The following is a 26,581-nucleotide window of genomic DNA, read 5'->3' as shown; positions in this document are numbered from 1 at the left end:
TCAAATAATTATTCTTGCAAGCAAACTGATTCACATTTAGATATTTCTTTACTATAAAAATCCTGCAAAACCTTTCATGGCTTGAAAAAAAAAAAAAACCAGCAGTGAACGAAGGCTGGAAAATATTATACGCACTGAAAATTGTTTAGCAGAAGCTTGCCTTGATTTGTAATGGTCGAATTTTAGCGCCATTTTCTTTTCAACTCGCAAGGAGGACCTCTCGGGAAACACAACATTTTTTTGATTGGATAATTTCGATCCTACCTCCCAACAAAATGTCGCCAAGCGTTGTTTTTCATTTCAGTTTGACAGTTTCACGCTTCTGGTGAAGGCTGGGTTTTCTGAGTGCTGCTGGCTACAGAATAGTCTTCAGAGTTGAAAAGTTTTGTCTGCTACAATTCCTTGGAGTTGAAAAGTCAATTTCGTTTCAAAACATGCTACATGAAGCAAACACAACTTTCAAACAAGCAATGGATTTGCTACCGTCGATAAAACAGCTAAGAATGATGTTTTGTTTTGTCTTTCTTTCTGTGTACAATTTTCTTTGAATTTAGTAGCTTATTAAAGTGTTTTTGCCTGATATATTTGTGGTGTTTGCAACATGTCTTCTCCTAACACGATATTTTAACTGGTATTTAGCTGAGTGACCTTTGTTTTTCAAAAACTCCGTAAATATAAAACCACATCTTACACAAGATGTTTGAATCATTGTCAAATGATATAAAACACAAATTCATCTTACCTAGACACCTGTTGTTGTATTGAAGATGTAAAGCGACTTCAATCTTAACATGATTCATATCTTCACGCATCAGTCACTGACATGAAAACTTCTCTTCATTTATTTTAAGATTGTTTTGAGTTTTTTTTTTACGGAGTTTCTGTCTTGTCTTTTTCAGTCGGTCACCCAACAACAATAATCTATACAATTTGTTTTGTTTGAAATAATTTTAAAAGATGAACTTGCAATTAGGATTAGCATCTTGGATGCGCTGTTCAGCTTCACGTGTTATGTTTGGATTGTTACGGAGGTCTAGCGATTTTACTTTTGTATTAACCAGTTTATCACTTAAATAATTTAATCCTTTATCTGTAATGCTATTGTGACTGAGGTTTAACAATTCTAAATTACTATTTACAATTACTTTACTCAATTGTTTTACATCTTCATCTCCTATCCTATTGTCCCTGAGGTTTAAGCCCGTTAGTTGACTATTGTCATTGTCAAACAACTTTGCAATCTCTACAAAACCCAACGAGCCAATGTTATTATTGGACAAATTTATGTGCGAAATTTGTTGAACATGTTTAAACACATGCACTATTGCTGTACAGTCAGCAGGAGCGAGACTACAACGACTAAAATCTACAGCATTAAAACCAATGTTTTCTAACTTGCTTTGTACTACGTTTGATTCACTGCCTTCATAAAGACATTTAATAATTGTCAGTGCTAAATGTTTTTCGCTGCTAGTCGGCCAACAGGTAAATGTGCGTGGCTCTGACTCGAGTGACATAACCATCAGCTGCCATTCATCTTTCTCTTCTGTTTTCTCGGGAAGCAGGTCAGTGAAGATCTTCATCAATTGCTCATCTCGTTCACCGAGAAGGCCAGCCACAAACTCCAACACGACATGCCACTCACCTTTATTGATGTGATCTTTAACAAATGTTCTCAATTCTGCTTCATTCATGGTATCGGTTATATGCTTCGCTGCGAGGAACTCTTGCATCGTCAGATGAATGAAACAGAATTGAGCTTCGTGCTCGTGAGCGCTACTTTGTCTATCTGGCATCTTATGAAATAGCGAGCTGTTTTCCAATCCCTGCGGTACTTCGCTTGATCCAAAGATAAGTTTTCTTTCTTTTATTCCTTTGAATGCAAGTTCTCCTAGGCTTTTGAATTGCTTTTCTACTTCGGGAGGTAGTTCCTTTGCTTCAATAACTTTCCGCGTAAGAGGTTTATCTCGATACTGCTCGTTGTGCCTGAAGTAGAACAGTCTCAGGGCCAACTTGTAAATTTGTGTGAGTTTCACAGGAAGGCCACCAGTTAAACGCTTTCCGGTCTCTGCGGAGCACTTGAGGACTTCCAGCAGTGACGAACAAATAATAAAACAGCTATCTGGAATGTAGCACAGTGAAAATATGTTCATATTCCCGCCGATGTGTTCCTTTATCTTTTCTCCTGCGTCGCTCAAGTTTTCCGCTGCTTCGTTCGTAAAATTCTCCACGTATTTTTCAACTTGTTCGGCTGCAAAGCCAAGAATTTCAAAGGTTTTTGCAAATTTAAGATTTCTGACGCTTGACACGGCAGTGGCTCTTGTAGTCGTTAAAACGGCGGCTCCGGGGAGAAACTCTTCATTAATTACTTTGGCATAGAGAGAATATAGTGGCATCTTCTGTTCAACACCTGCTTTTCGGTTGTTATGAACGGCCTTGGTAGCGATACTTGAGTTTTCTACGTACTCGTCTAAGCCATCAAACAGGATTAGCACTTTGTCGGGATTTGCACAAATGAAATTCCACAGCTCGTCACGGAGATGTTCTGTCTGTGAATACTCAGACCATGTCAGTAAATCACGAAGACTAAGATTTTCTACCGTGTTAAATTGCCTGAACTTTATCAGGAACGCAATTTTGAAATTTAGTTCATGTGTTTTGTTGAACGTTCTACCCGATGCCCAGTCTCGAAGAAACTTGGTGGAAAACAGTGTCTTGCCAATTCCAGGACGACCAATGAGCAAAGTTTTCTTGTTTTTAGCGTCAAGAATTTCTTCTAGTCCTTTCAGTGCTTCCAAATTTTCTCTTGGCTTGGGGTACACTTTGAGTTGTTCCTGTCTATTTCCGCTAAAGTCGTAATGCGCCCTGTTGGGAATAAGAACCAAATTGGTATAAATACTGTCGAGCTTTAGATCTTCCATTCTTTCACCTTTGCCATGATTAGGCTGAAACAGTGGCTTGAAATCTGGGAGTGTCTCCGTGTGTTCAATGATACTTTCCTTCAGACTTTTGATCAACCCGTCGATGATTGATGATGGCAGTTCTCCTTGTGCCTTGACATCTGTACGTTTTTCTGTGATTTCGGTGATACTTCTCTTCGTTATCTCCAGGGACGATGTGACTGGTTGCTCTTGTGGTATTTCGTTTTGTTCTTGTGTGTTTTCCTGTTGTGCTTCTTGTTGTAATTCGACTTGCAGCGGATGAACATAGTTGGCTTTTGTGAGATGATTTGCAAAAAAGTGCCTGTCTTTCATGAACGTTCTCCGTTTTAAAGCGCGAGATAAGATCCAGATGATCTCGATCAAAATAACAAAGGCAAAAAGTCCATTTACCACACTCATAGCATTCATCCAGGAGGTTTTCTTCGTTGCCTGTTGATTGTGACACTCGTATATATTTTTTGTTGTGTTCTGAATGTTCGCGTCTGACGCATTCGCCGCACTTGCGCTTTCGGCGAATGTTAAATCACAAGAAAAGTCGGCAGGAAAGTTGCTTGGATAAAGCACTTGAGTTTGTACAACTATAAAGAGAATTCCCAAAGCGAATCTGGCGGTGAGTTGACAACAGTACGCCGCAAACAGTTTGCGTGTTTCAGGTGGGCGTTGTCTCTCCGCATCTCTGTTCAGCTGTTCAACTCTTGACTTTACGAGTTGGGAGTAAATCACGCACACAATTCCAATAAGACAGAAATTAACGATCACGAAGGCATAGACGGGAACACCCAGTTTGTTGTGCCGCTTCTCATACTGGTGGAGACACTTTTCTGGTACGAGGTCCATGTTTTTACTTTTCGCACTGCAAGCGAACCTCGGCTCACTGTTATCCATCGCTGCAAAGATGCTGAGTAGTATTACTCCGCATAGCGTCCAAACAATTACTGCAACATAGCTGAGTCGATTAAATGTTTTTGGTGCCAACAATTCTCTAAGATATTCCATTTTATATGTGTAGTCGTCCCGCTCAGCTCAATGGATCTGTAAAAATATAAGCATCGATTGAAATAAGTTGACAGGTCAATTGATCACAACTTCGACATTATTAGCTTTTACTTTTAATTGTTAGAAATCAATCCACACGTAAAGAATCTGGCATATTAAAGCGTTTTGTTCCGCAGATACGTAACTTGATTAAACTGTTATGATTTTTAATGACGCTTAGCTGACGGCCGTTTCTAGTTCTTTTAAAGTTTTGCAAACGTATAAATTTGATGAGTTATTGGATTTTTCTTTTGCCTTTCTGCGCACGTTACAGATGGAATTTCGTGGTTACATTGCGTGCAATGAAACTGATCAAGTTTGTCTGAAGGTTAACGGTTTGGTGCCAGTTGGACGCTTGGCAGGATTAGCAGAGTTGGGCCACATAAACAGTCGGCTTCTTAAATAAATATTCTTTTTTATTGAGGACAGAAGTAATTTAAATAACGCTCGCAGAATGAGGTTTCAACAGTCGCCCCGAAATTTTTTAATGGGACTCCACTCCTCTCTTTCTCTCTGGGATAAATTAAAGTGTAAATTCGATGAATTTTTGGATTTTCATTATGAGACGCTGTAAAAGATATTGCGTGGGATGAAACTGATCAGTTTTGTTTGAAGGTTAAGGGTGAACGTTTTATAATGGAATCGGCGCGCCAGTTTGACGCCGGCAAGAAATCGAATAAACATATCATTCAGGATCAAAAACTAACTAAAGAATTACTTGTCATTTCAGAATTGGCACGTCTATCAATTTAGGGTCGATAGTAAATACCAGTGGGGTATTGTGTGTGCAGTCTGCAGATCAGTGATTATCGAGTAGTTAGGTACATCCCCCTCGAGAAACTGTTCTTATACTGTTATAGCTCATCTTCTGAGAAGTGCGATTTTACAGTCTGGTCTGAGATAGGGTAGGGAAAAAATGGCATATTTTGGTCTGAAATAAACTAGTTTATAAAAGCGCCCTGTACCCGCTCACTCAACTTTCGAGTACCCCCACCCCCATTCTCGGGTGTTCGCTTGTTTTCGTGCTGTGAAATTTCATGTCATGAGACCAAATTGCGCGATTATAGCTCGCGCGGCGCAAGGGAGCATCACACGTATTTCCCTCGCGCGGCGTGTGCTAGCTTGACAAAACATTTGTCGCTTGTTGACCGCTTTTTTTGGAGTAAAAATCTTCCCGTAAGACGTTTAGCCAGGTATATTGATATAATTCTCCGCTCATGTTTGGCAGCGTGTTTACTGGTATTTCGATTCGTTGCAAAATGTTATCATCTCGTAAAGAATACATTTTCCAGATATAAATCTACTTGTTTCAGCTAGTCCAGTCCAGTCCAGTCCAGTCCACGAAATACAGTATGCCGTTTCAGCTGCCATATTTATTTACTGATTTTCATTTCTTGCCCGATGCATCTGCGAGATTAACTGGCCATAAAATTAATTTACTCTAGCAGGAAGGTACAATAAAATGGATGAATGAAATACATAAAAAGAGTTATGCAACATTCCACCGACTGCTGTGTACAGGAGAGCAGTTTCTTCCTTTAGCTTATAGACTGCGGGAGAAAAGTAGCAAATTTCGGGATGCTTCGATCACGCGAGAAGCGAAGTTAAGCGAGCTGCGTAAAACTCGTTCTGCATATTCGTGAGTTTTGTATGTGACAACACAAAACCTCGGCCAGGCTGAGAGACGGCATAGCAAGAGATATCGGTTTTATTGTTCGACTGTAAAATGCTATGGATTGTTTTGGAAATCTGCTCTTGTCAATCGCGATCAACAATGTATTAAAAGCTGGCTACTTTCGATCTGTAGAAAAATTACGTTTGTAGCGATGGGCAAACACAGCGACTATCGCGAGAATGCTGGCCAGAAGCGTTAAAAATACTAGAAAGAAACTGCCAACCTATCCATAAAATTAAGCTCACTGTTCCATTGAATGAAATTCGTAAATCACTTGTTGGATTAAAAAAATTATCACAAAACATCCATATATCCATGTTAACCCTAAAAGTTTTTAAAAAGTAGAAACTAACCTGCATTCAGGAATTTCAGAGAACAGTTCCCAATATGTAGCGTGTTTGGATATAGAGAGTGAGGAGCTGAGTGAACTGTGTATCTGAGCGGATTTTTTATCTATAAAGGAATGATCTGCAATCTCTCCCGTAATATAAGAGGCCTTGCGCAAACTCCTCCCCTAGGCCATAAGGGCACATTTTTGTTAGTAATCTATATTTTTTGTTTGGCGTCTCATGGGCAATTAGAGGCCTCACGCAAAGATTCTGTCATTTCTCCTTCCCTTGGCCATAAGGGCACATTTTTGTTGGTAATCTATATTTTTTGTGAGTGGCGTCTCATGGGCAATTAGAGGCCTCACACAAAGAGTCTGTCATTTCTCCTCCCCTAGGCCATAAGGGCACATTTTTGTTGGTAATCTATATTTTTTGTTTGGCGTCTCATGGGCAATTAGAGGCCTCACGCAAAGATTCTGTCATTTCTCCTCCCCTAGGCCATATTAAAGGGCACATTTTTGTCAAAAGGAATATTACCTTGGGGCCTTATTTCTTAACAGTTGCAAGAATTTGTCAGTTAACAACGGGGTTTGGTTAATTTTGTTCCATTAAATGGCGTTATAATTATTTTCAAGAAAAACCGTTAGTTGAGTTCAGTGGTGGGTTGAAATTATTGTGCCTGAGAAATCAAACGACCTCTGAGACAGGGGACAGAGCCAGAAAAATCCAAAGTACGAATTGATTTGTGTTTATTTTAATTGTACAGTTCTTACAAAAATTCCATTCTTCTCGATTTGTAAGAGTTTAATCTTTGAAGGTTGTTATTGATTTCGCTTTCATGTTTTGATAAAAGTTTTGTCTTGTTAAGCTTACTTTAATATACCGTTACATGTAAAAGGCGGCGGGTTTTCACTAGCGACGCAAGCACGAGCGCAAAGATAACAGCTCTTATTTCACCGCGAAAATATGAAAACGGCTTCGACGCAAACATTATCACAAGCGCATTGCATCTTGATCCTTGTGCTTGTCTTTACCGCAAGGATCAAAATTTTCCCTTTCTCCTGCTTGCGCGACTTGTGAAATCTAGGCTTCATTACAGTTTTATAGACTTTTGTGTGAGTTCCGGTCATGGTTAGTTTGGAGGACTCCGTTGATAATTTTTTTTGCTGTTACCGTTACCTTTACTTTAGGTAAAAGTAGAAATAAAGATGATTAATTGTTTGATTCATACACTGAATTTACTCAGCCACAACCCCACCCCCTCTTAAAAGAATCACCCACCCCGCCCCTCCCATCATCGCCGTCCGCAAAAAGTTTTTTTGGGATCACTTTCTTGGGGAGCTTGGAAACCAGGCTTGATTTGGTAGCCGAGCCTTCTCCTCACAATGTGCAAAATTTTCATAGAATATCCACTGAAACTTCTTGAGAGTATCAGATGTTTGTTTAGAAATGTCAAGCGATTCAAAAAATGATTTTGGTTTTCTAGTTGACGAAATATCCGAACTTCGGTATACTATAAAATCGAAAATCGCTATGTTCTCGACACGTTTTGAGCCAGCGCGTCAACAACTAGTACAGCGGCTAAACCAATGGCAACGAAAACAAACATGGCGGATGGCGGACATTTTGAGACATTAGACTTGTGAGAAATTTTAAGTTATTTGCCTGTTTTAGCAAAGCTTAAATCACTTTAAATAACATTTCAAACAAAGTAGATGTCGTCAACAGGGACTATTCTATTAGAGTGCACAGAGGTGTATAATATTTGAAATCAGGTAAGAAATTTCACTCTCTGTTCTTGTAACTAGTCTGAATTTATAGCAGACTGAATTCTATTGTGGATGTCGTCCGAAATTCTTTATTGTGATTCTCTGGCCACCTTCATTTCGCCGAATTCCTAACATTATGATGAACAGTTTGTTGTAATTACCATTTAAAGAAAAATAGAAATAGATGGCAAAGTTGACAAAATATGTCATGAATATGGCCATCCCAATAAAATGTTTCGTTTCCCATCGCCTCGTCTCTTGTGATGGTGGGTCGGTCGGTCGGGCAAAAAAAAAAAAAAAAAAGATGGAACGCTTGAAGGAAGAAAGCCTCGGGTTACGAATGCGAAAAGGTGGCTATTTCGTTAGTTATTTCCGTTATGCTTTCTTTAATCAAAATTAAAGGCAAGGACATCACATAATGTCAATGGTTAATAATAACAAGATCGTGTGCTTGTAAATTAAAGTACTTGCTTCTTTGACTAGTGCATCTGCAATTTTTTTTTTTTTACTTTTTGAAAAAAATGGGTCGGTCGGGCGATGGGAAACGAAACATTTTATTGGGATGGCCTATAGGCTGTGTCTGGCCTGAATAAAAATACAGTTGGGCCCCGATGGGTCCATGAGTTCTCAGAGTTCTGCTCGTGAATTAGTGTTTCTGAATTAAAGTGAAACTGTTTTTATTTTCTGAAAACCAGAAAGGCTGACCGTACGATTGAATTGAAATATAATTTGGAAAAATCATAGTTCAATCCAACTGTAGGGTCAGCCTTTCGTATCTCTACATTTTTGCTGATCAGATCCACCAGGATCAGTGGTTCCTTTGTTTTGTGCATTGACCTTTCTAAGGTTTAAAGTTTTGCTTATTTTGTAAGTCTTCTACTCTGTAGAATTTTATTTTATGGCAAACAGAAGTCAACTTTAAGGAAATAGTAAAGTTTATGGATGACATTTTTTGAGGTATTATTAAAACATATTATTTGAGTGGCCTGCTTTGCGAAAGCCTTTGTTCACAAATATTTATTAAATAATAATCGCCAATATATCCCAGTGAGTGAATTCTAGCTCAGTAGGTAAGGTAACAGCTTATTACCATGCATCATAGCTTCATTATTTCCAACTATTAAATAATACCAATGGACCTCAAAGTTTCTAAGTTCTTGTTACTAACCTTGAATGTTTTTTTTTCTTCATGTCGCCAGGCTGGGCAGTACCCAAGGCTGAGTGATCCCAATTATTTACTTCTTTTAGGTATGTTGTAGAGGAAAATATATTTATTACGAAAATCAATTAAACTGTTGAATATTCCAAAATTTTTATATTGCTGTCCCAGTCAGTTTTAACAAATTTCAGAAATTCCTGCTGCCCTGCATGCTGCATCTCCTTAACCGCCGCTGTTGACAGTAATGCACACTTCAACTATGCTGAAAAAATGATCTTGTTTGAATTCATTTCTTAGCAGTGAAGAAAATAGAAAAAATTGTTTTAACCAAATTTTTATTTGCTCTTCTACTAATTATTTATTTAATGCCTTGATCATCAACAATCCCAATTTAATTACTGATTTGTAAACTGTATGCAAAAAAGCAATGATAGGAATTTTCCAGCGACAGTAGAACAATTTTAAAGTGGATAGGACAGCAATATGAAAATTTTGACCCATTACACAGTTCATCTGAGAAGTAGATTATAAAGTAAACCAAGAACAGTTACTACAAATGCTGGAATCTCTAAAAGTTTTCTAAGGGCCTCTTTGTATGATCCCAGTTGACCCGGCTGGCCCAGTTACCGAGATCTCCGCTCACTCCTATTTTCTCTCACTGTAAAATTTTCGACGTGTTCATATGAGAAGGCGGGCCAGCCTGGTTACTAATGTCTCAGTTTCTGCAACTGATCGAGATATCGGCATATGAACACTTCAGCCTGGTCGCCGGGACACAACTTTAGTTGAGAAAATAGCTTCCCTTTCATAACTGGGTGGTCGATATGGCATTACTTTTCCTTTTATCTATTTCCACTTTTAGGAATGTGCAAATTAGCTGTATAAGTAAGGTTACAATGGTTGAAAAAGCTATGATTATAGTTGCGAAAGATGCAACTTTATGTGTCACCATTTTGGTTAGTTCATTGAGTTGTTGAATTTTATATGAAATGGGTTATTCCAGAAAAAATCCACACACCCCCGACGGATGGCAACATTTTTTGACCCCCCTTCCGCCCGGATTTCCCAGATCGCTAGACCCCCCCTCCCGCCTGGATTTCCAAGCTCAAGAACCCCCCCCCTCCCGCCCGGATTTCCATTTTTTTTAAAGGCCCTAACTGGACACAACAGGCAATACAAACGTCGCAACCTTTCTTTCAAAAGATCCCTGTTTATTATAATTTTTAAAACTGGGCTAATGTTGCGAATTTTGCTGGTCAAATTTCAACGATCGCACGTGTGTTTGTGTGACCTCCGGCACACTCTCCTCTAAAATGCCACTTGTTTTTTCCGTCAAACAACAAATGTACAAGATAAGAAATATGTAAGTCTTAAAAATTATGTAAATGTAAGAAAAAACACAGTGAAAAAGTCCTTAATGCGCTAATAAAGAAAAACAATAATTTTAGTTGTCGGTGACAAGGCGGCCTAAATTGGCGCGTGTTTACAAGATCGAGTTCTCGCTAGTGTGACACTTCTTAAGCTTAGCAATAAAGCCTTTTGAACTACAATAATTTAAATTTTGTTACCTATATGGGCGTGTAGATCAACTGGAGCTCTTGCCTTTCTTTCAAAAATTTAAGTTTTCATGCGTAATGTCCACGGTTCTTGCTTTCATAAACTTGTTAACATATCGATCGTAAGACATGGATTAATTCAACTTCAACTTCAACTTGGAAGTAGCCAAATAATACACAAATTGTGTATACACATGTTAGCTATAGCCAGCAAAAGGAGTTCTCGGGTTGGCTAAAAAAAAAAAACAGAAAAGTGCAGCCGGACCGATCGTCTTTTCTTCGCATTTTTGAGGATGTTGCAAAGCACGGGCGCGGGTGGCCTGGGTACCGTAAAAATGTTCCAGGCGTTGCATGCTCGGTCGAAAGTGTTTTTTTCCGATTGTAAAGTTGTTGTTATCCATTTATCGCGCTGGTTCTTCATAAATAAAAGGACCTATGAAGGTAAACTTGAAGCATATGAGGTAAGAACACCATAAAGTGGAAGACTACAAGATTTTTCGATGCAAACTTCTTCTTTTAAGTGGTAAAACATATCGATCGAGTTAAAGTTAAAAGTGACCCCCGAGGAAGAATTTTTAGGTTCAGACCCCCCCCTCCCGCCCGGATTTCCCGAGCCATTAACCCCCCCTCCCGCGAGAATTTCCAGTTTGCCATCCGTCGGGGAGGTGTGTATTTTTTCTGGAATAACCCAATTATTTTCAGAGGTCAATTTTGCACCATTCCCTTTGTCACACACAAAGGTTCTTAGTTTTTTTTAGTAAGAATGTGCCATTAGCTGTAAGCAACATGGAAGTTTTTTTGTGTCCAGTGCGAAGCGCAGGCACAATGCTATAACGCTAAAAATTTGGGTAAGTGCTTCATATACAGCAAATTATGTCGTCATACTAACCAAGTCACACTGAGGTTTCTCATACGTGTCAGTGTGCACGAAGTATTTTGCAGTATTCTTCTCTGGGTATTATTGCAGCCGCAGCGAGTGAGCCTGAAGCGAACAAGCAAGGCAGCTCTCTAATCGGCAAAGGATTACTTTATGGGGCCTGCAATCACTTTTTTTACCAAACGCAAGGAATTGTGGTCGGCGGTAAGATCAAAGCCACAAGGAATTGTGGTTATGCGTGAATGGAAGATTCACGATGCGCAGTGGAGTTCATGATGTGATCCTTGCGATCTTCGCGCTAATGCGGCCTCGTCTCCGGGGCCTCGTCTATTTGCGCTTTGCTAGTGACCAGGCGCGAGGCAGGGTTGAAAACAAGTGACATTTAAGTTAACTGAAACAGTTAAGTACTCTGCTTTTCAATGGAAAATTTGTTTAAAAGTTCACTCGAATTGACTCAAAACCCACTTCAGTTTAATTTTACTGCTGTGACTTCCGGTGTGACTTGCAACTTGAAACCGACATCAGGAAGTCCTGCGCGAAACATTGTGTGTCACGCAACAGGGGCAAAGCCTAGCGTAAAACTTTTTGCATAACCACTGCCAGTGCTGTGCATCACCACACATGATCCAAAGTGCACTGACACGAAAGCGGATCTTGGGCAGACTTAATCATAAATCGCTTCCTGAGGAATTATGTCATAGTACACGTCTTCATGACTGTCATTAATCCTACAACACCTTGCATCGATCTCGCCCGAGCTTTCTAACCTTTGGTTGTAACTGACAAGTAAAGTTTTATTAAAGAGTTTCAGTTTCCATAAGTCTCCTTTAATTTAATTAAACTTCCTCAGTTGATATTACTACAAATATCTGAAATAATAATAATAATAAATTTTCTAATGTTAAATCTTAGTTCAATTTTACAGTACTTAACCGTTTCAAACATAAAAAGTATAAAGTTACTGCAAGCATCAGTTCTGCATCGTTCTTCCCCTTTGGCAGAATTTCTACCATTTAGCGTCTACCCTGGGCAAATAGGAGATGCTTAATCAACTAATCAGAGCACATTCTTTATTTAGGTTGTGCTACAAAAAAAATATACTTCGTCTACTCCAGATAGCCTTCCTAGATCACCTTGCACCTGTTTATTATTTCAAGGCGTACTTCTCTGCTACACTGTTGAAGCTTGATTAATTTTGACCCTTTCTCCACACCTCTAGTCTATGCCAACAAAATTCTAATAAATGCGCTACCGTGACCGAGCAATACAATAATGCACAAAGCTCAATAAAGCTTAGCACTAGACACATGTACGCAGTGCGGACATACTTTTTCTGTGTTGGACTATACTTCAAATAAAAAAATACAGTATTCCAACAAATGTAAAGGACAGCTTCTGGTACCTTTTTGATTAAGCGTTTTTCTTCAGTCAGAATGAAAACTTGCTGAAACAGTGGTAGAATTATAAGCAAATTGTTTTAATTATTTACTTTTTTTATTCTTAATTTATAATACCAGTACTTTAATTTGCTTGTTGTATTCTAGAACGACATTGGTGCTTTCACAGTTTCTCTTGATGCCAAGCTGCAGACCAAGGAACATGTTATAGTTTAAGACAGTAACACCAGTTCAATTATTTTGGTTTTTTGTGAGTATGGGACAAAGAATAGATTCTAAGTCCCTGATGGTTAAATCATCTTGTGAAATTCACTCTGTCTTTCTGTGTAGAGAGAAAGGCCCAGAGGACAAAGGAAAACAGAAAAAGAAAGTCAAAGAAAAAAAGACAACCAAACTGAAATCCAAAGAAGGTGATGATGAAGGTGGATGGACAGCAGTGAAGGGTTCCTCTTTATCTTCTGCGGTATGTAGTTACATGTATAGATCAGCTGCTAAGGATGATTGTTCAAACCATCCTGCTTAAAAAAGCAACACATGCTGCTATTGGTGCACTTTGTAATGTTTAATAGATGAGCAGCAGTGTTTTAAACTTGATAAAACACGAACTGCGAATTTATTGAACTGCTTCAAAAACTTCTGATGTAGATCAACACTTTCCTGCACTAATATTTAGATTTGGGGTTATTTTGGCCTAAAAAATTGGACGTTAAGTTTAGCCGTGTCTTTATCAGATATAAAGACACTCATTAAACATTTATTTCTTTTGTATTTTCTTTATGAATTATTAATGACTTTTTGAAGAACCTGATAAAATTATTATTTGGTGGTACAGATTCGCTTTGTCATCCATTGAAAGAAATGGTGTCATTGATATTCTCATCAGTGAGGATACGGAAGATAATTTTGTATGGATAATTTGTATCAGTTGTCTACTTTTAGTAAAACGTGGACTGCATCTACAAAGTATAATTAACAACTATTCGCCCAAGTTGCGGTGGCTAGTGTTGGATATTTACTGAGCTGCGAGGTAACTATTCACCACTAACCACTGACCCTGAAGTGAATAATTGTTTCAGTATATACTAAAACAGTGAGATAGAGAGAGATAGTGAGATATACCCCTGTCAAAGATTACAATTTTCTTGCAGGCGTTACTCAGAGGTGAATAGCAAAGGATATTTAGAGTTTGAGTAGCCAATCAGCGCACGCCCAAATCACTATCCACTGTTTTAGTATTTACTGATAAAAACTATTTAATTCTTTAGGAAAAAGTCAAACAACTCTTTCCAAAGGACACTGAAATCACTCATGCAGTTGTATTAAAGAAACTGCACGAGATTCTCTCTGCAAGGGGCAAAAAGGTGAGTGAAATAAATGTATCTCATACATTACGGTAATTGTTAGTGTAAAGTATCACTGCATATGTAACAGGTCAAAATAAACTTTTAATTATATCATTTTGTTAAACCTTTATTAGGTTTCTTTGACATTGGTATTAATTTTATTTTTTAACCTAGACCTTGGTAATTTTTTATTCATTCTAGGTTATTTTTTTAAACTTGGTTGTGGAAATTTAAAATCAATGCACCTCCCCTCCCTCCCCGTCTCTGAATCCCCCTCCCCCATCCTTATCATTCTCCCCTACCATCCTTTTTATCCTTTTGTTTCCTAGGGCACAGACCGTACAGATTAGATTGAATTCCTCAAACAGCTGAGGGTTATTTCAGACAATGCCAAGTTAGGTAGGTAAACTTATGCCTTTTTCTGCCACAGCAACGCAACAGCACTTAATTGACATGAAAAATGTATGCTTTAGTTGGCAGATGCTGTAATGTATAGAAACACAGCATTTATAACTGTAATATTTTCCTTTACTTGGGGCTTATAATAGGAAAAACGCTATTTGGGAGGGCTTATTTTCAGAATTTTTGCATTTGTTGTTCCATAAATTATCCATACCTGATTTTTTTTGAGAGGGGGAAAGGTTATTTTTTCAGAATTTTACGTAATACAGTTCTTGTAAAAATATAGAGAGTAAATAGATGTCAGTCACCTTGAGCTGTTATACAGTTTACTGAGGTATATGACATTGAAACGCACTGAATTGAGTTGGAATCAATTTTGTTATTGCAGGAGCTGGCATGACAGTGAAGCTTCTGTTTAACATCATCTCGTCCATTTTTGACTACAATCCGAATGTAGCAACATGTATGAAAGCAGAGATGTGGCAGGAGTAAGTATGACAAAAAGACAATATTAATTAGATGCGGGGGTTTCATTAAGGTCCAGGTACCTGGCAAATTGTCCGGCTGTGAACTCGACTTTACCCGGATGTTTTCAACATATGAATTTACTTCAGTTTACCAAAGAGGGTTGGGCCTTGCTGATACTTTGCCAGGGTGCTCCAAAACTTAATAAATCCCCTACATCCAGGAAGGAGCTAATAAATACTAAGCTGGTTCATTGACAAGCCTAGCTGGCTTCTCTGGCCTTTGCAGCTCTAAAAGTGTACCCAAGTTTTTGTTTTCACGTGAAATTTCAGCCGGATTTAAGTTCTCTTTCAGCTGGCGCCAGCCTTTGGCCACATCCCTGGGTCATCTGTTTATAATATAGTACAGTTACTGTACAGGATTATTTGTTAGATTCCATATTGGGTGGCCTAGGACTGGACTGGCTATGAGTCAGGGTCATGTCCTTCTGTTGTGTTCTTGGGCAAAACACTTAACTCTGACAGCCTCTTTCCACCCAGGAAATGGGTACCAACAAGTTCAAAGCTAGGGGTTACCCTGCGATGGACTAGCATCCCATTCAGGAGTGAGTGAAAATACTCGTAATCACTTGATGCTACAGAATTAAGGTAATCCTTGCCCTGATGGGCAAGCAGATTGATGAACTGATTAGCATTCTAATTGACAATCAAGAGACACTGACTGTGGGAGAGAACATCTCTGAAGAATCTGAGAATGTAGATGTAAGATTAATTTTGTTGGTCAGGAATAAATGCTTTTGTAAGCTCTCTCTTAGATTTGATGCCCTCTCACTTACTCATCCCATTTTGTTACGACTGAATTTATTCAGGAGTTTAGTAGCTAGCCCAATGGCACTCGCATGGTCGGTCCATCATCTGTAGACTTCTCATTGCAACTCCGCTGACCAGCAGATATACTAGAAGAAAGAGTGTAGCAAGGCGGCCGTAATAAAGGCGGCCTTTCTTAATTTAAAGGGGTTTACAAGAAAAACAAGAAGCAAAGAAACAAAATATGGCTGACAATTATGTGTGGAAAGTATTCGACCACCGAAAAAGTGGAAATTGAGAGCGGCAAAAGCGATGTAACGATCGATCTCTTTCGTATATATCTGTCGAGCTAGCGACGTACATGTAGGAACATTCGAAAACTAAATCGGGTTTCACATAAGCTTCATTAACGATGGATCTATCTAGAAACCAGAGCGTTTGCTAAAATCGAGTGCGTGGCTGCTTGTTCGGAACAAAAGGAAGAGCTTTTCAGATGAAACAGCACAATTTAATACATTTGTACCTGAATCAGTCTATATGTTCTGATATATTTATTTACGGCGTTATTACTTAACGGCTTACATGTAAATTATTCTGCAATGCATACCTACGGAGCGATATAATAAACAAACCATTTTAGTGCTATGGGTTAAAAAAAGAAAAAAAAAGGAAAAAAGAAAAAAACTCTCTCCTCCGGGATTCGAACTCGCGACCTCTCGATCCGCAGTCAGATGCCTACGCGACTGTGCTACTTAGATGTACTTAGTCACGTGAGACGAAAATATCTTATATCAATGTAATCGACATTCCGCGGTGTATCTGTTATCATGTGCATCAAAGGAATGTTTGAATCACCTGCTGCGCATAAATTTTCAAGGAATGAAAACTAAACTTTTAAACTTGGCAAAAAAATTCAGTCGTGGCTCGAAGAGCTCTTTGATTTATTTTCACAAGTTCTTTGAGATTATTTTAAAGTCATCTCTGTAAGATTTGAGGAGTTCTTGCTATCTCTTTCTGTTTTGATATTGCTTGGTTGGTGCAAAACCGGCCTCCATGTAATCTTGAATGATGCTTCCCTAACAACCCACCCATCAGTGTGAAATGACAGCAGTGAGGTATAAGAAGGGACATAAAATTATATCCCCCTCCCATAATGGATACTTCTGACCATTGTAGTGGACTTTCAGACAATTTTTTAATGATATTGAGTGACTGTTTTTGGCCATCCACAAATGTCCTGGGGTGGGACATATATTTGAAAAGAAAATCTCAGAGTGGTTCAAATGCCCTGCTTATGCCCAAAATTAAAGCTGTTGTATTATTTGCCAGATAGGCAATGTCAGCCTGTCTTACATATTTCTTTCAGGAAACATTTTGTCTGGACTTCTACAATATGCTTCTCGTATCTTAATTATTATTTTGGCTAAATTTCTCTCGCTTCATTTGGGATTGATTGACTGATTGATTGACATAAATTCACTAAGCATTTCGAAACTTGTCTTTCCTTAGAATTTAGATCAGCCTCTTAAAGTACGTGGCTGTCCTCTGGTCACTGTTGAGCGTATGGATGATGAATTCACTAAGATGCTTCAAGGATGTGATTGCCACTCCACTGAATACGTAACAAGGTATGTCTTCTTTGACCTTTCATTTTGAAGAGTCGTCGGCATCAAATTTCTTCTACAATACCCAAACGAACAAATGGTTAGAAACTTGATATGGGAAATGTCTTTCTATTTGGGTGAGGTTGCTTTCAAAATTGCTCTCGGAGTGATCTAAAATTATAAAAATTTTGCTTTCTATTCAGACTGAGGGATGAAGAAACAGTTTGCGAACTCATTACTAAATTACAAGGCTATCTGGAAGTGAATGGTTCAAGGTCAGAAATTTGCAGAGTTTACTTGCGGCACATTGAGCATCTTTACTACAAGGTAGGTATGATAAAATCCTACATTTGGAGGGGATGGAAGGCTTGGTGGTCTAATGGTTAGTGCAGCTGGACTCCAGATTAAGGTGTCTGGGCTAGAGCCCTGACTGGCGTCAGTGTGTTGTGTTCTTGGGCAAGACGCTCTACTCTCACATTGCCTCTTTCCACCCAGGTGTATAAATGGGTACTGGCATATTAGATACTTGGGGTAACCCTGTGATGGACTAGCATCCCATCCAGAGGGAGTAGGAAACACTCCTAGTTGCTTCATACCAAGGAAACTGAAGATAAGCACCAGCTTAATGGACCACCAGGCTCAATACAGACATAACCATTAATTACATACATGTACCTTTAATTTGATTCTATATTTTAGCTGGTCATCTTCACATGCAACAGAACAGGTGAATACCTACACATAGGCTGCTGTAGAATTAATTAGAACTGTAATTCCATTTCTAGATTGACGCAGAGCTGATGAATGAGGATGAAAATAAGGAAACTGGTTAGTACATCAACTGAGATTATGATCAATACCATTACTATCATCACTGTGTGACCTCTAAAGACAAACCTCCAACTGCAAAGTCTGCAATAGAGTTGCACCAATCCAACATATCCTGCTGCATCAACAAAAACATCATGCATAAAACAAAAGGAAAAATCATGTTCACTGAATTCTACTATCCCATTCTTTGTTCTTGCGTACAACACCAACTAGAACTACAGATTGACTTTGAACAACAATAAAATAACATACTTTTACTTTGCTGGGACTGTCCTTCAAATGTAAGTTAATCAATATTACTTTGCATAGCTGTAGGTTTCTAAAAAAAAAAAATGTGTTGCTGTGTTGATGAGCATGAGAATTATTTAATGTAGCTAATAAGTGTGAAAACTGCATAATACTAAAAGGATAAGAATTTAAAAAATCAATAACATGAACATGAACAACAACTTATGAGCAACAAAAGAGTTGCGACACTCAGCTCTTTTATAATTACCTTGAACCAATTTTAACCCTCACAGCTCAGCTATTACGAAGACTACACAAACAACAAACTGCAATGGATTTGAAGTGGAATAATATAACATGTCTTAACTACTTTTGGCACTCATTAAAGTTGAAAAAAATTGATACACCTTTACATTGTCTTAATTTTTCATATTTTTCATGTTAACATTATTGTTTTACCAGAGGGAGAAAAGGACTCAGCAGAGGTTGAGAAACCAGAGAAACCAGTTGAACAGCAAAAGAAAGAAGGACCCAGCTCATCAGAGAAGGTTGATAAAATGTGCAAGTTCATCTACTCACGAGACACGTCTGACCGTATCCGAACCAGAGCCATGCTCTGTCATGTTTATCACCATGCTCTACATGATCGCTGGTTTGAAGCTCGTGATCTGATGCTGATGTCACATCTACAGGAGTCCATCCAACATTCTGACATTCCAACACAGGTTTGTTAAATCTGTAGTCTGAGTTGTGGATTCTCTTTTTGAATCATTTCAATGGTTTTCAAATGTTTTAAAGTAGGCATCAGCAACTACATGTAGCAGAGTAGGCGGCTGCGACACTGAGCTTGTTTCTCATGACCTGATTGCTATGACTACAGTAACTGGTGACATATAAATATCAAGAAGCAAGTGGAACTCTGGCAGTCATCAGCAAGTTTTGAAAACTCTGATTGTTTGGCAGAGGAGGATTGGTTTTACTTCCTTCTGGTATAAATTCTTGGCTCATCACACTAAAAATCATTTTGTGAAATCAATGTTAGTCTGTCTAAGTGTTCACTATTGGGTTTAGATGTTGTGGTTCAATTTTATTCTAAGTATATTCTGGTATTTTCATTTGTATTTATTATCATATGCCGCCATACACCAAAACAAAGGAAAATATCAAATTGACCAAGGATAAAAACATGCTGTTAATTATAACTGCTGGAGTTCCACCGACTACTTGATTATATGTCTGCTGGTTACTCTGGTTATAGAAACCAGCTTGCAACAAACAACTCTGTCGATGTTGTCACAGCCGCCTACTTTTTTAGTTGCTGATGCCTTCTTCAAAACATTTTGAAACCCCTGCAACATAGATATTCTTCATGCATGTATGAGTATCCGCACGTTTCCTACAAGCTGAGTATGTGCAGTTACTGAGCCAGGGTTACACATGTGGTAGATAAAGCAGTAGAGCAAGTGACGCTGGTCTAGTCTCGTGTTGAGTCTGTCTGGTTGTCATACTGCTGCATGTTCCATGAGAGTTGGCCACAGGCATTCATCTTGCCTTTAGCCTTAGTAAATGAAACATACAAAATCATGGTTAGCCAGGGTTGCAATACAGGTTGTACACTGTCATAGAAATGACTTATACACAGATGTGTGTTTTGCTCCCGGGGGGGGAGACTCGCATATGAAATGGACGGGGATGCTCGTCGGAAATTTTGAAAAGGACCCCTAAAAGAGACCAATCTGGGTGTGGCTCAAGCTTTTCTTGACCCCTAAAAGATACCAAAAAATAAAAATAGAATTTATATTTGTATATTTTTTTCTTGTGAAGCCCTAAACGAGACCATTATGACTAAAAATATTGGCGTTTTGCCTGGAACACCCTAAGCGAGACCAATATCCGAAATTTACACCCCTAAGCGAGACGACGAGCATCCCCGTCACTTTAATATGCGAGTACCACCCCCCTGGGGTTTTGCTTGCCTTGTAAGGTTTGTCTTGACATTGGACAATTTGGTGAATAATAATAATAATAATAATAATAATAATAATAATAATAATAATAATAATAATAATAATGTTCTTTACCCAGGGAGCTCACATCACCAAAGGTGTTATTCAGTGAGGCCCTGCAAAATAATAGTTAAAAATTTAAGATTAAAAGATTAAAAAAATAGTTTAAGAATTAAAAAAGTTACATGATAAAAAAAATGTATAGTATAGTATTAAAGTTCACAATAAAAGGCATAGGATAAAAAATTTAGCTAAAAATTAAAATTCTGCTCATAAGCACTCCCAAAAACAAGTCCCCTGAAAGTGGAGTGCCACATTAAATAAAGTTCTTATGTTATCTTTATCTAAAGCTCTCCCAAGTGTTAGATGTGTGCTTTTACTTACTTTCAGCTCTACTGGTGATCCGTCCTCTATTGAAGGCTAGGGCCTGTATCATATTTTATGTTCCTTTTGATAACCCCTAAAGTGAAATTAGAGATTGAACTTTAATTTTTGATCTTTATCCAGTTCAGTGAAATTTTTAAATGCAACCCAAGAATTGGAAGAAGCAGTTTGTGATGCAAACAAGATAATTTTCATTTGTGTTCTTTTTTGTGCTGTCTAGATTCTCTACAATAGGACCATGGTACAGCTTGGCCTGTGTGCCTTTAGGCACGGCATGATCAAGGATGCCCACAATGCACTGCATGATGTGCAGTCAAGTGGAAGAGCTAAGGAACTTCTTGCACAGGTCTGTAGTGTTGTCATAGTGGGAGCAAAATTAGCAAGTAAATAGCCATGACAATCACAGGATTATGGAAGTAACAGACATGTTTGGCGTTTCAACTGTCATTATTTGGGGTGAAAAATGTAATTAATATCAAATTTTACCAAGTGCCTTTTGTAGAATCCGTGCGTCACCATCATCATTGGTGTCGGCAGTGTCAACGTTGCTGTTGTTATCTTCATCATTTTCATCTGCATTATCATCATAATCATCATCATCATCATTTATCATCATCATCATCATCTTTATCATTATCATGACAGACAGCTTTTAAATAATTTACCCAGCCTTCAGGTGTAAAAGAGAAGTACATGTATGGTACTGTCTCTAATCAAAGTATTATTTATCAAGATGCACTGTTTTAATTTTTGTTAGGGTTTAATGCAACAAAGACAGTATGAACGAACCCCAGAACAAGAGAAGATTGAGAAGAGGAGACAGGTATTGTAACTGAAATATTCTTTGTCATGAGACTGATGAACATACATTGGTTGTAGTTGGGAGGGAGGGGGAGAGGGGTGTCAGGAAGGCACCCCTGGGGACATGGATGCAGTTGTAAGCAGATTACTTTTGTAGAGGGCTACACAAATTTGACGTCACATGCATCACAACCACTGAATAATACTGCAGTGACCCTTTTATGATAAATTGCAGGGGTTGGCCAGTCATGGCGCGAGCCTATAGACATCTGAGGCACCCATCCTCCATGTTAAGCCAAATGTGGCAGTTGTGTTAATAATCACAAATGATCCACCTCATTGCTGTATTTTCTGAATTTCAGGTTCCATTCCACATGCATATTAATCTTGAACTGTTGGAGTGTGTTTACTTAACTTCAGCAATGTTGATGGAAATCCCTTGGATGGCTGGTATGTCTTAAAGTGCATTTTTACTTACCTAATTTAAATGCTAAATTTCCTGTTTTGTTGCCATTTTTTGATGGCTCTTCTCAGCCAGTTGAGGAACAAATGACTGCTTATACCGTAACCAGTGGTCAACTTGAACTCCTTTGCTTCTCAAACTTGTTGTTAGTGAGCAATTTGTGACAAAGTGATCATTCGCATAATTCAAATGGCAGTAGTGGCCAGTGCCATACTTTTTCAGTATTTTGGGTCCTTGAAAGATTGAAAAATTGAGTCGCAGTTAAATAAGGGTTTTCTTCAATACACTTGCGACTTTTCATTTGTTGGGATTAAAGTGCTTAAACATTTTTTGACTGCATGTATTTAGTGTAAAACCTATCTTTCTTTTTTATTTCAGCCCATGCATATGACTACAGACCACGTATTTTTAGCAAGAGTTTTCATTATCAGTTACGACAAAGTGAAAAGCAAACCTTGGTTGGTGAGTATACATAAATGTTTTTCCCTTGACTTGTGATCACCTAAGCCATGTGTTCATTCAATAGACAGTGTTAGGCGACAACAGGAAACAATAGCAGTGAATGAATAATTTTTCTTGATGTGACAGATACAGTCATCTCCATTTAAAAAAATATCATAAATTGAGGTTGCGCTTGTATAATTTATTATCGGGTCCGGATAATCTGCGAGCCATGAGAGCCATTTCGGTTGGCCTAAATAGCACTTCATTTAGCCTAAATAGCACTTTGGTTAGCCTACAGTTGGCTTTGATAGATTGAGTTAGCCTTTTATTGGGGATTAGGGATTTCTGGCTCGCATTGCTCGCATGGCTTGCGAGTCATGCGAGCCATTCAGGTTAGCCTAAATAGGACATTGGTTAGCCTACATAGCACTTCAGTTAGCCTTAATAGCACTCTGGTTAGCCTACAGTTAATTTAGGGCTTGCAGTTAGCCTTTTATTGGGATTTGGGATTTCTGGCTCGCATGGCTCCCTGGCTCACATATTATCCTATCTCCTTATATCTCTGGGTAAACAGACGAAAATACTTGTCAGTCTTTGGGTATTTTTCTATTATTGTATTTTACAGGCCGCTGATAATGATTTCTATACTTTTGCATCAATTTCAGGTCCACCAGAGAGCATGCGTGAACATGTAGTGGCTGCGTCTAAAGCTATGAAAAAAGGAGACTGGAAACAATGCAAGGACTACATATTAGCTGTCAAGGTAAACTTAAAATAATGGAATTATGTGTACTAACTGGCTTATGGAAAATGTTAATCCATCAATAAATTTATTTGTTGCCACGAGGATTTGGCATGTTGTGCTGTCTTGCACCATTGCATTTTTTTTTTGCCTTTTGTTTGTTTGCTGGATGCCTGTTAGCTTTCTGAATGGACAAATTTTAATCAACCGGCTGACTGACTGACTGGCTGACTGACTGACTGACAGATAGTCGGACGGATGGACAGATTGATTGATTATTTGACTGAATGATTGATGTTTTATGATCTTTTTTTCTCTCTTACATGATAGGTATGGAAATTGTTTCGCCAAACGGAGCTGGTACAAGAAATGTTAACAAGGTAACAGCTATTTTGTTATTTTTTGCAGATTTCTTATGTGACTGTGGATAAAATGATAAAATAAAGATTGTCGTTTGAACTGAAGCTATGATGTACATGTAGCATAGATAATGCACATGAAAGCAGCTGCAAATTGAGCCTGCAGAATGCGATTTGGACCCATGATCTTGCCATGCAAGTTAAAATGTTCTTGTAAATTCTATTTTTTTCTTTGTGGTAAGCATGATTGTCACTTATCTATTTTTAATATCTTTTTTCTCACAGAAAAATTCAAGAGGAAAGCCTCAGGACATATTTGTTCACATATAACAGTGTATATGACTCGTTGAGGTACAGTTTTAGTAAAGCAACAAACTAAATGGATTAATCTAAAGTCATCCAACTATCTAAAAAATATCATATCTTTTAAAATGTACTTTCGCATAAATAATAATAAAAAACTTGGGAGCTCCGCTTTTAGGCTTGGCTAAATCTATTTAATAAGACTTTGTATATCTCTTTACTTGTAGCCTGTATACGTTGGCTGAAATGTTTGATTTGCCTCCATCTGTGGTACACAGTACTATTAGCAAAATGATCATCAATGAGGAACTACAGGTTTGCAATGTTTCTTTTTCTTGCTGTACTCGTAGCAAATTGAGAGGAAATTGTTGAATGGATGTCACCTCTCAGGATTTCACTTTTTGTGATGTTACTACTTTTGGGGCCATTTCACTTGTGGAGTGCTTCTCTCTCGTTAACAACATGTATACTGTATTCTTATGTACAGCTGGAATTTTCACACACAAAGTTTCATCCAAAAACAGACCTGAGGTTTTTTTAATTGAAAAATTCCCAGAATATCACATGTAAGTCCCTCGAAAAATCAGCCTACCAAGAAAGGCTTGAAATTAATAAAGCCAAGATTCTTCAGTATTGAAATGCACCTATTGTCTTAGTCTACCGTTCTTGCCAAGGATGTCTGTGGCCTGATCCTGATAGGGGTACGCTGGTAACACAACTGGTAGACTGATTGAAGGCTCAATAGGAATTCAAATTTCAGTCAAGTGTAAACAAAAGTATGTAATATATAAATGCACCAATCAGATCTGTTGAAAACCAACCAATCACAGTGCAGCCGTGTGCTTTATAAGCTAACGCACAACCAGTCGACCTTATCGCCTGATGAAGACTAGCAGTATGCAGTCGATTTGTTGCGATCTCCATCACACGTGACTACGTCGTGAGACAAACGAAATAATACTTTACTATTAATATAATTCTTCTTGCCCCAGGCCTCCTGGGATGAGCCAACACAGACAGTGGTAATGCACCGAGGAGCCGAGCCTTCTCTCCTCCAGAGCCTGGCACTACAATTGGCAGACAAGGTAAAACACTTTGTCACAGTCAAGTCAACTTGCTTTTTAACCTGAAGCTAATAAAAAATAAATGAAACAACTTCCGTAGTTTTTCCTTGTTTTGTTCTTTTGTTCATTTTGTATCCATCTGAAGATGTTAATTTAGGAAGCACATATTAGAGTTCATATGTTTTCGTATTTATGCCGTCAATGTATTTGAATAGCCCAAGTTCACAGACAAAGGAATATTTGAAAATTTGCATTTTTAACTAGAAAGCCAAAAAGTCATGTTAGAATTTTGATATTAGGGATTGCATATTATCTTAGCATTGGTTTTCATTTGGTCACATGAGGAACAGATTGGTATTTAACACTGTCTTCACTAAACCTATTTGGAGATTCCTAGCTTTCACATGCTGGTTATCACAAGTACTGTTTTGTCGGTGTTTTTCAGGTCAGCAATTTAGTAGAAAACAATGAACGTATCTATGACACAAGGCATGGAGGATTTGTCCAGTTCAAGGACAGGCAGGGTAAGAACTGCTTAATTATTTTCTTTTCTGGACAACATTTACCTGCAAATAGATGAGTTTTGCACAAGTGATACTCGCAGTCACCTCTCACATTAAACCACTCTAAAGGTTTGATTTATTGTCAAACCAGTGAAAAGTTAACTAGTGTGGCAAGAGACTGAAAGCCTTCCCCCTCAGTAAAATGCAGACTTGTCAACACCATTTGTCAAAATAATTTTTTTCAAGTATCAGAAGTATGGCACATTTACACTCAACAATTGAATTGATTGACCACGACCAAATCAGTGCACCGGTGTTATGTTACTGAACCAGCTAAATATAATTTTGGTGGAAATTTAACATGACCTGTAATCTAAATGGTTAATTTTTGGGAAGGCTTATATTTGCTCACTGAAGCTCTCAACTATTTAACTGTTTTAGTCAACACTGTTTTTCTCCCTTTCAGGCCAAGGCCGCTATCGTCGACAAAATCAGCAACATTATGATCGACAAGACAGGCCAGAAAAACAGGACAGACAGGATCGATACAACTGGCAGGAGAGATACGGACGGCAGCATGACAGGTCTTACCAAAAGTCACAGTCATCTTACTGAACTAGACACAACATGCACAACTAACCAAGGATTATCAGGGGGCATTTTATTGTCCTGTCTGTGGTTCAAGTCAATGTTGTTCTTGTAAGAAAATACCGTGAAGTTTCATTGATATATAAGCCGAGCAGAACTCCACTGGTGAATAAGAACTAGAAATAATATTGTAAAGTATATTATTTTATCGCTGGGTGTTCAGTTTTGAAATCTTCAAATGTGTGAACATCTTGTAAGCTAATAAAACTAACAGAAGCCTGTGATAACCTGTACTTGATGGAGGTATTATTTCTCCCAATATTGCAAGAGACTGTTGGTTTAGACTAGGTGGGCTTCCAATTTTTGAAGTTTTCGCACCCAAAATCTCCATTGGTGCACAATATATTAAAGGTTAAATCAAGGTTTTGTTTGTTACTCGTCACAACCGCACAGAAGACTGGGTTCACTAATTATAAGTAACTGTCATGGTGAAGCCTCGCAAGTCA

The 26,581-nt window shown here is 38.2% G+C and overlaps 3 protein-coding genes across 3 annotated transcripts in view; 2 read left to right on the top strand and 1 right to left on the bottom strand.

The window, feature by feature from the left end:
• LOC144646551 (eukaryotic translation initiation factor 3 subunit C-like) overlaps positions 1-26,581 on the top strand; it is a 48,379-nt gene that overhangs the window by 3,178 nt on the left and 18,620 nt on the right. The gene's annotated exons all lie outside the window — the stretch shown is intronic.
• Positions 945-6,097, bottom strand: LOC144646503 (nucleotide-binding oligomerization domain-containing protein 1-like). Its single transcript, XM_078506116.1, has 2 exons — positions 6,006-6,097; positions 945-3,974 (listed from the first exon to the last, which is right to left on the bottom strand). The coding sequence occupies exon 2, from the start codon at positions 3,936-3,938 to the stop codon at positions 951-953; it is 2,988 nt and encodes a 995-aa protein (XP_078362242.1). The 5' UTR covers positions 3,939-3,974; positions 6,006-6,097; the 3' UTR covers positions 945-950.
• LOC144645843 (eukaryotic translation initiation factor 3 subunit C-like) lies at positions 12,996-26,366 on the top strand. Its single transcript, XM_078505381.1, has 20 exons — positions 12,996-13,202; positions 14,005-14,100; positions 14,451-14,481; positions 14,873-14,972; positions 15,590-15,710; positions 17,265-17,383; positions 17,563-17,686; positions 18,145-18,187; positions 18,881-19,143; positions 21,029-21,154; positions 21,566-21,631; positions 21,972-22,059; positions 22,451-22,534; positions 23,182-23,279; positions 23,589-23,638; positions 23,903-23,968; positions 24,148-24,235; positions 24,913-25,005; positions 25,430-25,508; positions 25,954-26,366. Exons 1-20 carry the CDS (start codon positions 12,996-12,998, stop codon positions 26,100-26,102), a joined length of 2,091 nt encoding a protein of 696 aa, XP_078361507.1. The 3' UTR covers positions 26,103-26,366.

The sequence above is a fragment of the Oculina patagonica genome, chromosome 3 (assembly GCF_052425735.1).
Source record: "Oculina patagonica isolate OP01 chromosome 3, crgOcupat, whole genome shotgun sequence".
NCBI classification, from domain to species: domain Eukaryota; kingdom Metazoa; phylum Cnidaria; class Anthozoa; order Scleractinia; family Oculinidae; genus Oculina; species Oculina patagonica.
This window is presented reverse-complemented; position numbering and strand designations above follow the sequence as displayed.

Coding starts and splice junctions, on each gene's coding strand:
- LOC144646503 (XM_078506116.1), bottom strand. CDS start 3,938: ATGGAATATCTTAGAGAATTGTTGGCACCAAAAACATTTAATCGACTC.
- LOC144645843 (XM_078505381.1), top strand. CDS start 12,996: ATGGGACAAAGAATAGATTCTAAGTCCCTGATGGTTAAATCATCTTGT. Junction 14,973..15,589: donor AAAGCAGAGATGTGGCAGGA/GTAAGTATGACA, acceptor TTGATGCTACAG/AATTAAGGTAATCCTTGCCC. Junction 17,687..18,144: donor TTGAGCATCTTTACTACAAG/GTAGGTATGATA, acceptor TTCCATTTCTAG/ATTGACGCAGAGCTGATGAA.